Here is a 12,794-nt window from a genome sequence, read left to right as displayed (position 1 = left end):
AGTGATAGAAAAAAAACCTCAGAAAATGATTGGTTCTATATATTTTTTCCAGCAGAGTTTTTACTTAGGAAGAATTTTTCATGCTGTTTACTGAGAGATTGATCAAAGCTCATAGCAAATAAAGTCTCTTTTCCAAGAGCTGTTGCTCCCTCCCAGCAACTTTTACAGAGTCAAAATTTGCACGAGGGCTTATGCCAACGCTCACTGAGGAGGTGGCTCTGTCAGGATGGTTACATGTAGGGACACTTCCTATTGACTTCAGGGGCTTCATATTATGCCCACTCATTCTTCCCTGCTCCTGGGATTGCTTCACAGCATTCTGAGTTTCTCAAAAATCCTGGAGTGAAAACCTGACTCTAGTGAAATCAATGGGAGTTTTGCCACTAACTTCAATGGGACCAGGATTTCACCCCCGGTCTCAAGTTTAAAGACATGTAACCCATGTTGCTGTTCCTTGACTGGAAGCAGAAGACCGTTTAAAATGGATGGAGTCTAGCACCATTTAGAGGATATTTAAAAAAATCTGTTTACTACTTTCTCCCCTTCTAGTTAAATCTAAAGGTGTGCTGGGCCCAAAATAACTAAAAACTGTTTTCTTTAAACAAAAAACCCTTTCATTTGCACATCAGTCCTTCCTCCCACTAAGCATCAATATTTAAAGCCTCTAATCTTGACCTTGGGCAACTGATGTAATTGCTCTGTGCCTCAGTTTCCCCATCTTTAATATGATGCAACTCACAGGGATAGTAACATTTTATGAAAGGTTATAAAGCACTTTGAGATCCTTGGATGGAGCATGACACTGAAGTGCAAAGTAATGATTGATTAATTAATTATTATTAGTCCATGGTAAGATAGCACTGGTAGAAGAACTGAAGTTGGACTGAACGAAGCATTGGCCAGCCACCCTGCGAAAGGCAGGGAGTTTTACATTCGCCATCTTATGTGCTCGGCATCAGATGCTTGGCTGCATCAGCAGCCATCATGGCCAAGCTTCTGACATAACGTCCTGCTAGCCATCCCCAGGGCTAACATCAGGGGTGAGGGCAGAGAGGTAGTAGCTGGTGTGGCAGTCGTGGTTTTTCAGCTGAGGAGAGCTGCATGAGACAGTTGGCTGTGTCATCCACCCCAGCCAAAGAGAAACCTTGAGTTCCTGAAATCACTTCACTCTGCTCTGCACACACAGAGCTCTAACACCAGAAGAAATGTGCTGAAGTCTAAACTTAGGCCTGTGATGTCTCAGAACCTGGGAGCACTGTGTAATGAATGGGGTCAAGCAGCTCTAGCCCAGCAGTAGAGGGAGAAGTAGCCGTAGACAAGGTGAATGAATAGGCTTGGTTCAGGATAAACTAGTCCCTAAATATAACCATGTACCAGCTAATTACATCCCATCTCACGTGGATTGGTATTGGCACAGGAAAGCTCAGGGAACTCCCTGTGGCGTACACTGAGGAAATGCAAGTATTAACATTTTATTTTATTTCATTTTTTAAATTTTAATTCTTTTTAGTGAATTTAGTGCTTGTGAATAGAGTGGGATTGACAACCCTGGAGACTAAAGTCCTCTAATTTTCTACAAAACAATTACAGCACAGGCAAGCACCCCTCTAGGGATTAGAGCAGGGGAGTCAAATTCATTCTGTGGACAGAGCCAAATTAAATCTTCAGTTATGATCTGTGAGCCCTGTCTACGAATTTAGACTCAAGTGCTACCCTCAATCCATAGCAGAGTTCTCACTGAAAAATAAGAGTAAAATATGCCCTTATGTAGACACTAAGGCCGAGATTTTCTAGAACAACCTCTACATTTGGGTGCCTTTATTTTTTTTAAGATACCTAGGTTGGGCTTTTCAAAAGCACTTACCATTGGGGTAACTCTGCTCCCACTGAAGTCAATGGGAGTTTTACCACTGACTTTAATGGGAGTAGAGTTAGGTCAACACTGAGTGCCCCTCTAAGGCCTGACATTGACATTTGGTACACACAGCCACGCCTCTCACTGAGTTCAATGTGAGTTTTAGGTACTCAGCATATCAGGAATCGTCCCTGGAGTCTAAACTGATCCCGAATTAGGGGTCATTTTTGGAAATTTGGGCCAAAACTTTTATTTAGCAAAGCAAAGTGGGGAAAAAATATACAGGGCAATTTCAAGAACACTTATTTCACCCTTTGTTTATTTGGCCTATATTCATGTAATCACCCAATTTGCACACATTATTGTGGTAACTGTATATACAAATTAGCTGTATAACTGCACACCTTAATTATTTGAAGATCCTGCTCTTGAAGTGTCATGATTTGATTTTAGTGAGAACTTTCCTTTGAGATCAACCAGGGAGGTTCAAACCCCTCTGAAAGCTATTGGTTCAGGTTGTCTTCAGACTCAGGAACACAATACTGCTTAAATTTATATGTAGTCCAAGTTTAGAAGGTTATTTACACAGCCACAAGGACTGAACTCCCTTTTTATTTGAAATGAAAGCTTGCATTCTGCAGAATCTGAATTTGTTAAGGGGGGGACCCAGAAAATAAGAGATGAACTCAGAAGGCCAAGTGTTTGACACCCTGGGTTGCAGGACAGGTCAGTCTCCATGCCTGTCAAATCTCTGGCCTCTTTATTACGACTGCTATGAAGGGGGATAATTTTTGCCAACTGATGGTTGATTTGGGGGAGGAGGGTTTGTTCCACTAGGAACTGAACTGAGCTGAAATCAACAACTGATTTCACATAAACCACCGAACAGCGATCAGATAGTAATGACTGTCAGTCACTATCGACCGGAGTGGATTCAAAGTGGTGACTTACAGGTGAAAAATTGTGTCCTGCCCCTAATGCCCAAACCATCCATTATCCTTTTTTCAATTAAATTAAAACAAACAAACAGACAAAGTAAAATGTCTCACTGAAAGTAGCAATTACACTTTAATGACAGCTTTCCTAAATCCAAACAGAACGGATGGAACACAGATAAGTGAATCAGACAGTTTAATTTATTCATGACCTCAACAAACTGAAATGATAAGTATTTACAAACATGACAAATAACTCTTCATGTATTTTAAATGGCTCTTTAAAAACTTACACCACTCCATGCAACACGGGTAGGTAACAATCTATTTGGTGGACAGACTGTATGTTTGTTACATATATTCACCAAGAGATATTTACATGTTGGAACCCTCCTTCGTCCACCAGCTTTCATCAAAGCCTTTTTATAAAACACAACAATGTACCTTATATTACTTGTGTGCTGTTGGGCGGTAGATGGACAGCTCAATGTATACAAGTTCTCAAACTTGGGGACAGGGGCATTTGAAAAGTGTGCTGCCTTGACCTCTCTATTTTAACTCACCTGCGATTCAGAAAGTCCCATCCTTTGCATTAGAATTATGACTCCTGAATGAGCAGCTTACATTTAAAGTTCCGGGGCTACATTCTATGCTAATTTACACTGTGCAATTCCAGCAAAATCAGTACTATTACATTGGGTGTAAACCACTGACAAACTGACCCTTTAAGCGCAATGGATCCCAATACTGAGGTGCCCCGATAAGTGCTGTGATCATTTCAATATTCATTTCAAATGTTAACGCTTTTGGTAACAGAATTTTATTTTTAAATGCCTTGGGGTTTTCCTCCTCTGCTATAATTTTAATGGGCTGTCTGAGATATAAACAAAGAAAGAAATCAAAGTTGTAATCATAATAAAATGTCCTCACCTCAACATTCAAATCTGCTCCAGCATCTAGTAGCATCTGCACCATAGCCTCATCACCCCTGACACAAGCATACATCAGTGGAGTCATGCCCTATTCATTGGAATTAAAAAACAAACAAAGGAATTGACAAATTTACAATAGAATCTTAAAAAAAAAAAAGAGTTAGTGCTTTAAATGTATATTGTCAAGATAAACACTAAATGTTTAACAAAATCTTACCTCTGTTACAAACAACCCTTTAATATTATTAAAAGCTGAACATTTTAAAAATCTAAGTTACTGTTATCATTTATGTTGTTTCCTTTCTGCGTTTTACTCAACACAATGAAATCAGATTTGTCAGTTTCATTTCCTAGTTCTTGTATTCTAAATAAAGAACAATGTTGTCTTTGGGCTCCCAATAGTAGGGGAACGTTTCAATCCAAAGCAATAAGATTTCCAATGCAGTTAAAAAATAACAAATGAAAATACTTCCATTTATATTAAGGTTTTTGTAACTCTTGTTTTATAAAACCTAGAAGTTGAGTCTATACCTCTTGACAGTATCCCTTTAACAACATAATGAACTCCCTTTAGATACGTTAGACTCGAGCGCTGTCTATTCACTGTCAGCATTGTTAGCACTTGGAAATCTAGAAGCTTTGTACACAGTCCTAAACAATTACTTAATTTTAAATGAAATGCCAGACAGCATTGTTGGAAGTTGCTAGCTCTAAGGATATGCTGCCCTATGAAAACTAGATTAGCTGACCCTTCACTACGGAAACTCTAATCTGCAATTTGTATTAGTCTGGAATACCCACTGCAGCTGATCAACATTTCCCTTAAGGTCAGTGTTATTTTGGCAATGGAAATAAGTCTAGATGAAATCATGATGGTATAATTAAATCTACCAAAATTACAGCACAAAAAGCTATTTATTAAATAAAAGTGGGGGAGGATCAATCAAGAGTGTGCTTGTTCCATGGTAAGTTTACCACTGGACCATGGTACCTCTACTACATGTCTATTGTCTGTCTTATGGTCCCATATCAATTTCCTGTCACACGATCACACACTTTCTGCTTAATCTGTCCCTTGCCGTAGAGCAAAATTATTTACAGAGACAAATGAGGTAGTCAGAATGGGCAGAAGCTGAGCCACTACACTGTTCTCTCTAGCAAGAACTGAGCTCCAGCATTTTTGCTGAATTAAACGTATTTCACGTTTTCCTTGAGAGGAAAAAGCCTCTTTTTCCAGGCTGAGGTTTGTTGTGTTTTGAGGCAGGTGTCTTTTAGTAAAAATAAAAATAAAATGTTGGGCCCGATGCTGCGAGGTGATGAGCATCTGCAATGACCACTGTAATCAGTGCGCACTTAGCAGGATCAAGTCCTTGATTTGCTGTTGAGAAAGATGTGCTTTTAAATATATATATTATTAATAACTGCAGAAATGGGGGTCATGATCCCATTACTCATGTGAATAATCCTGATTCTGTCTGACAGCTGCACTAAAGTCAACGAGAATACTTGGGTGAGTACAGATCACACTCAAATAGGACTTGATCTTGCTCCTATTGCAGCCAACAGTAAAAGTCCCCTTGGACATCAGGGGCCTATGGTCAGGCCAATAGGAAGCTGCATAGGATCAGTCCCTATGTCTCACAAAAACTGTATGCGAGCGTTGAATTTTGATAACTGGGGATAATTTTTAGAACATAAGTTAAAAAACATAATTTAAAAGAATAAATACTTAACACAAGGAGCAAATCAAATTTAAAGTTAAAATTTGACAGAAAAGGATTAACAAAACAAATGTGGACTTGATCCTGCAAGACACAGCACATGCGCAGACTGCTCCACCACACTACTGACTTGAATCGGGCTCTGTCTCAGCACAGCAGTCTGCACACTACAAGTGAAATCTGGACCCATTGAAGCCAACTGGAGTTTTGCCACTGATTAAAATGGGGGCAAGATTTCACCCTACACATTGCAGGATGGGGGCCTAAAAGTTCATTTGAGATTCTGATCAGCCCCGTTCTGCAGTTCTTCTCACTGCTGTTTTTACATATGCCCTTCCTGGAGGTTTGCTCTGTAGCTCAGGCTTGCTCTGTGTCACTGCATGAGACCTCTCACTTCATATGTGGGAGATATATTTTTAATGAGCACATAATTAGTGCTCAACAAATAATAAATAACACATGCAATTGGCACACAGGGAATTTGTCTTTTTTGGCAACATGAAAAAGTTGTTCTTTCAATATTCAAGTCACTGGTGGCTCAGTCCTGCAAGACGCAGACTCACTTGGCTTGGTCTGGCAAAGCACTGACGCACACATTTAAGTCAAATGTCACATAAGCATCACTTTAAAATTAAGCAGATGATTAAGTGCTTTGATGGATCAGGCCATATGGAGCAGCACTTTGCAGGACTGAATCCTTGGAGCACAGCAATTTTTCTATGAAAAGTTTCAAGGTGTAGAATTATTTAAAAGAATAATCATTTAAAAGTACTATAACATACTAACCATGGAATGAACTCCATGCTATAAAAACAACAGTAATAGTTAGTACTTACCGAGTACTTCACACTTACAAAGCACTTTATCAACGTTAACTAATTAATGTTATAGGTCAGTGTTCTATCAAACTAAAGCTATTAGAACTGTCACCCATCCGGGATCTTCTAGCGATACCTAATCCTGCCTAAGTGTGGGGTGATGGACTAGATAATCTCTTGAGGTCCCTTCTAGCCTTACAGGTCTCTGATTGTAATATTTTACGTTTCTGTAGAGCCTTTCATCCCAAAGCATTTAACAATCATAGACTTTAAGGTCAGAAGGGGCCATTATGATCGTCTAGTCTGACCTCCTGCACAACGCAGGCCACGGAATCTTACCCACCAACTCCTGTAACAAACCTCTAACTTATGTCTGAGCTACTGAAGTCCTCAAATAGTGGTTTAAAGACTTCAAGATGCAGAGAATCCTCCAGCAAGTGACCCATGCCCCACGCTACAGAGGAAGGCAAAAAAAACGCAGGGCCTCTTCCAATCTGCCCTGGGGGAAAACTCCTTCCCAACCCAAAGTATGGCAATCAGCTAAACCCTGAGCATGTGGGCAAGACTCACCAGCCAGACACCCTGGAAAGAATTCTCTGTAGTAACTCAGATCCCACCCCATCTAACATCCTATCACAGGCCATTGGGCATATCTACTGCTAGCAGTTGAAGATCAATTAATTGCCAAAATTAGGCTATCTCCTCCATAAACTTATCAAGCTTTGTCTTGAAGCCAGATATGTCGTTTGCCCCCACTGCTTCCCTTGGAAGGCTGTTCCAGAACTTCACTCCTCTGATGGTTAGAAACCTTCATCTAATTTCAAGTCTAAACTTCCTGATGGCCAGTTTATATCCATTTGTTCTTGTGTCCACATTGGTACTGAGCTTAAATAATTCTTCTCCATGGTATTTATCCCTCTGATATATTTATAGAGAGCAATCATATCTCCTCTCTGCCTTCTTTTATATTATATACATACAGCACTGGTCAAATGCAACCATCTCTGGGGTGGAAGCTGGCTGCCCCCTGCCAAACAGTGTACTGCAGAACTGGAAGCAAAATGGGAACTTTTGGCTAAGGACACCAGGATCTTTAATATTTTTGTAGAGCAGATGGGAACCTCAATTCTTAAGGTCTTACAATAAAGATCCATTCACAGTAAACTACATGGAACTCTACTTCAAAAGGATGAAGCACTGTCCATGGCTGCTAAAGTGTCAATATTTCCTGCTTGAGAATTGGGAACAATCTCATGAGCTTCACAGTCCAAAGTTTCCACTGATGGGCAGTCATGGAGGTAAATTTACTTTTGGATAAATCTGTACACTTTACAGAGACTTCCCTTTTGTTGTAGTAATCCTTAGTATTTCCCATGTTATCTGTAAGTCACCACCTAAAAGATAAGATGACTAAACAGTAATGAAATATGGAGATTTCTGTCTCCAGATCACCAGTTCAAATTGGGGCCTATTTCAATATGCAAGTGAACATTATTAACATTCACTTGACGGGGGTTTGGTGGTCTATGTGAAATGCATTGTGAACCTCAGACCAGTTTGTATTGGAAAGATGTCCACATCACAAAAACCAGCATCCTAATTGGCACTATTGTTCACAAGCCAGGGTCAACTATGTATTCAGATCGACTCCAGGCACTCCTATGACCTTTTGATGATTTCTCCTGAATCAATGTAACTTTAAAAGTTTAAGCTAACTCATGTGCTATATCTGCCTCAACACTAAAGAAAAGAATCTATAATTCCTACGGGCCCAAGTTTAGCCTGAATGTACACCTGATGGAGTCTTAGTAACAGTAAGTAACAGAGAAAAAGGATTAAGTTAAGAGCCATCTGTTTATAAAGTTAGAGTGTTGGAAGGTTGTTTTCTTTAATAAATAGTCACAACTCCTGGCTTTTAAAGTTAAATTTTGTACCTGTTCACTCATGCTGTTAATTCCATCTGGCCCCAGCAAAGATATGGCCTGTTTAACTAGATCCGTTCGGCCGCAGTTCAGCATTCGGAATCCCAGATCCTGCTTGAATTTAGCTTCTGTGGCTACTGCATCCAGTTTTCGAGAAGCACAGAAGCAGTCGTCGATTCTGTGAATTGTGAGAAATAGCTACATCAGAGAACAATCAGAGGACAGACACCATCATTTATGGCATCACTGTTTCACTTTACCTTTGAATGACGCAGGTCCCCCGCCCACCACTCTCACACTGTCACCCTCTTTTGCCCTCTTGATATTCCTTTGAACCAGCTGCAGCACTGAAGTGCTGAATGTGAAATGCTAATGCAAGTTAATGGCTTTTATTGTTCATGTTGTTTACTTTAAGTCAGTTGAAAGGTAGCTTTTAGTCCATCTTTTCTATTTTCTCCTACTTACGTGCGTTATGAGAAACCATGTATATTGTTCTAACTGCACATTAGTTCTCCTCACCCGGGGAACAGTCCAAACCTTGTGACCCCTGCAAAATTCCCATCGACTTCAAGGGGCTTTGGGTCTGGCCCTGGGTGGAGATGGACTTTAATCATAGATGCTTAAACAAATACAATAAAGTATCATTCCAAAGGCTTCACAAATGATATGAATTCAGCTCTGCTAAAAGATAACTCCTTCCGGGGCAGAAGGTGGCAGCTTGAGGACAATCAGTGTTCAGCACGCTGCACACCAGAAGAGGACGACAGCAATTTTGGCCAGGCAACCGGGACAAACTTCCCACCCTTACAAGCAGTGCCATGGAATCTTCAACGTTCACACTGAGTAGTTAAGACATCAGTTTTTATGGTCTTATTCAAAAGATCCTCAAGCAGCAAACTGTGGGGAGCTCAATGTATCTACCTCAGAAGGATGAAGGGCTGGGTGTATCCAGTCAGGATTTGAAGCTGCAAATCCAGAGAAGACAGGCATTTCATATCTGATTCTTACACAACTCAGCCTTATCTTTTTAAGGAAAAGATGTATTTTTCTTTGACGTTGATACATGTTTGGGAAGCGGTGAGGTGTGGAGTCCAATTTCTCAGCACTCTTTGGCCTGTACTCTGCTCTATAGTTGTAAGGGACAGCACCACTTGAGTTCTAAAGCCTTCCACTAACAGCAAGTCAGGAAGGAATGGAGTAATTGGGAATGAAGAGTCTAAATAAGGATCAAAAGGGAAAATGCCAAATGTAGATCTAGGAGTATTTTTATTCTAATAAATTACTTAATAAATATCAAAATAAAGTGATAAATCTTTGGTATCTATATAACAATTTTCATTGTACAGAATATAGAATAATAAAATAGAGAATGTATACTTCTACATAATATATGATTAAGGTTTTTGATTTTAGGTTTTAACGGATAAACACCAACACCCAGCCACCTTCCCCCACAAAAAATTAAATCAGTGTTTTTACAAAAAAACCCACCAAAAACAACAGAAATTGTTACTTGTATCTAAGGGCTCATCTACACAGCAGTAATGCAGACTGTGGGGATGTGATTTCTAAAGCACACTCACGGGTTGCTCATTAATTGGTCTGTGTAGACCCTGCTGGGGCACACCAAAGGTTCCCTATTGTATTTTAAAGTAGTGCTGTTTGAAACTGTACAACAGTAAAACACACTAGAGAACATTACAAAGAGATTTACTCATTACAGTATGTACAAAGAGAAAGCCCCATAACCCCCCCGATTTTAGGACATCTACATAGAACTAAAAAATTGATGCAGACACAATAAGCACTCGACAGTTCCATCATTACTCAATGGCACAAGGATGAAACTTTATCACAACAATGAATTTGTAAGATTACTTAAGATTACTGCAGAGCACACAATCACAGAAAATAGCAAGTAATGGCAATAACAGATTCTCCTGGAATAATATGCTTACAACACAGGTTAAAAAGCAAATCCATAATAAAACTGTCTTTGCACAATAGTTTGAGCCAATTTTAAAAAGCACAAACATGCAGGATTCAGGTCAACGACACTGAGATCTCTGGGAGCAATCGCTGCTTTACTAGTTCACACGGTATGCCACATGTTTGGCACAAACTACAGCTGCATTTGTTACTCATAACAAGGGCCCTACCAAATTAACAGTCCAATTTCACGGTCATAGGATTTTAAAAATCGTAAATTTCATGATTTCAGCTATTTAAATCTGAAATTTCACGGTGTTGTAATTGGAGAGGTCCTGACCCAAAAAGAAGTTGTGGGGTGGTCACAAGGTCATTGTAGGGGGGGTTGCGGTGCTGCTACTCTTACTTCTGCGCTGCTGCTGGCGGCGGCGCTGCCTTCAGAGCCCGGCAGCTGGAGAGCGGCGGCTGCTGGCCGGGAGCCCAGCTCTGAAGGCAGCGCCGCCGCCAGCAGCAGCGCAGAAGTAAGGATGGCACAGTGTGGTATTGCCGCCCTTACTTCTGTGCTGCTGCCTGCAGAACTGGGCCCTCAATCTGCAGTCACCATCTCGGCCACCCAGCTCTGAAGGCAGCAGTGCAGAAGGAAGGGTGGCATGGTATGGGATTGCCACCCTTACTTCTGCGCTGCTGCTGGTGGGGTGCTGCCTTCAAAGCTAGACACCTGGCCAACAGCCGCCGCTCTCTGACTGTCCAGCTCTGAAGGCAACGCAAAAGTAGGGATGGCAATACCGCGACCCCCCTAAAATAACCTTGTGACCCCCTTGCAACTCCCTTTTGGGTCAGGACCCCAATTTGAGAAACGCTGGTCTCCCCCGTGAAATCTGTATCGTATAGGGTAAAAGCACACAGAAGACCAGATTTCATGGGGGGAGACCAGATTTCACGGTCTGTGATGTGTTTTTCCATGGCCGTGAATTTGGTAGGGCCCGACTCATAACATCATAGCATAAAATGCTAGTGATTGCATGTGCAATATAAACATAAACATAATATAATATTTATTATAAAGATACTATGGGAGACTGGGTGTTCAACATATTTGTAGGAGATTGTGAACTTCTAAATTTTAGCTGAACATTTCCAGATTTTTCAGGCCTAATAGAATATGGTCCAAATGGCTGACAAACAGCCACAGAAAGATTTAGAAAATATCTTAAACCTGCAAAAGCATCTGCCACCAGGAATTACTGCTTACATTAAACTATTTCTTCACCATTTACACATATATGCATATAATAGGCAAACTAAATATACAACAGGCTAAATTCAATGCTGGTATACGCAGGCACAGCTCCACTGAAGTCAACTTAGTTTGGTGCATGCAAAGTATTACTAAATGGGCTTCTTCATAAAAGGATTAGGTATGAATTGCACTATACACTCACACAAGGCAATAAGGAGGAGCACAAACTTCTCTTACATCCCTATGTGGGTTACAAGTCCTGGAGTTTGGGGGTGTAGGAGTTAGTTATTCCTCCCCAGAATAGGAGATTGAAACCTGAGGTCCATCTCTCTAACAGCTGGCCAGTGCACCGGACCCAGCACAAGGGTGGAGGTCATAATTTACTCTTGATATAGACAGACCCAGCAGAAGGGTGGAGGTCATAATTTACTCTTGATATAGGCCATTGGCAAATTCTCACTGCTCTATAACAAGGAGGCAGCCAGGAAAGAATGGGGTCTCTGTCCGTGACTAGGGCTCTTTGGTACTACAGTAATATAAATAAAAGAATAGAATAAATAATAAAATAAACAAACAACAACAACAACAATAGTGACTCTGAGGTGTGTGTCTGAGTCATATTGACTCTGGGGGGGCTACTCCTGGGTGGTGCACGTTAAACACCATTCTTTGCTTGGGGCTGTTGCCCAAATCTAAACACCTATTTTTTCCTGAGACATAGTGACAAAATATTCCTGAAGGAAAACTGGAGAAATGGGAACTGGCAGAACTACCATAAGGTGAGCACAAAACTGATTAGAAAAAAACAAGCTCAGTGTGATTATTGATGGTTCAATGCCTTGTGGTATCCTACAGAGGATCCATCACTAGTGCATTGCTGCATCCATGGCTAGTGGGGATTCTGGTTCCAGCTGCTGTAGCAGAGAGAAATATCTGCTAGAATCCCACAGACAGTATTTAACATTTTGACTCATGGCCTGGAGGAAAGAGTAGATAAATGGTCAAATTGGGGAGTGATTTTTTAAAAAGCAGGATGTGGGGAAGGGTAAATGCTTCCGAGGAGAAAATGTAACAAGATCTTGAAAAGTGAGAGTGATGAGTAGGTTGGAAAAAAATGAAATTCAATTATTATAAATACAAAGTAGTCTTAGAGACAGAGCAAAAATCAGGAAACACAAGTACAGAATAGGAGAACATTGGTAATACTGCAAAAAAAAAATGACATATGGATGGTCTAGTAGATGGAAAATGGAAAGGGAAGTGTAATATTTTACCAGAAATCCCCTAAAACACTACACGAACAAAAGCAAACAAAACAAACCCCAAGCAAACACAGTATTGAGCCCAATCTTGCAGTTCTCACTCATACAAGTAGCTGTATAGTCCCATTGAAATCAGTGGGACTATTCATATGAATAAACGCAGCAGGATTGAGGTCAATA

At 40.5% G+C, this 12,794-nt stretch overlaps 1 protein-coding gene across 2 annotated transcripts in view; it reads right to left on the bottom strand.

Moving 5' to 3' along the window:
• ABTB3 (ankyrin repeat and BTB domain containing 3) overlaps positions 1-12,794 on the bottom strand; it is a 279,093-nt gene that overhangs the window by 40,511 nt on the left and 225,788 nt on the right. For both annotated transcript variants that reach the window (XM_073324534.1, XM_073324544.1), the window contains exons 5-6: positions 8,196-8,361; positions 3,721-3,810 (exon numbers count right to left, since the gene is read on the bottom strand). In XM_073324534.1, the coding sequence (XP_073180635.1) occupies positions 3,721-3,810; positions 8,196-8,361 (256 nt within the window). The remainder of the gene's footprint in view (positions 1-3,720; positions 3,811-8,195; positions 8,362-12,794) is intronic.

The sequence above is a fragment of the Lepidochelys kempii genome, chromosome 1, assembly GCF_965140265.1.
Source record: "Lepidochelys kempii isolate rLepKem1 chromosome 1, rLepKem1.hap2, whole genome shotgun sequence".
Classification (NCBI taxonomy): Eukaryota; Metazoa; Chordata; order Testudines; family Cheloniidae; genus Lepidochelys; species Lepidochelys kempii.
This window is presented reverse-complemented; position numbering and strand designations above follow the sequence as displayed.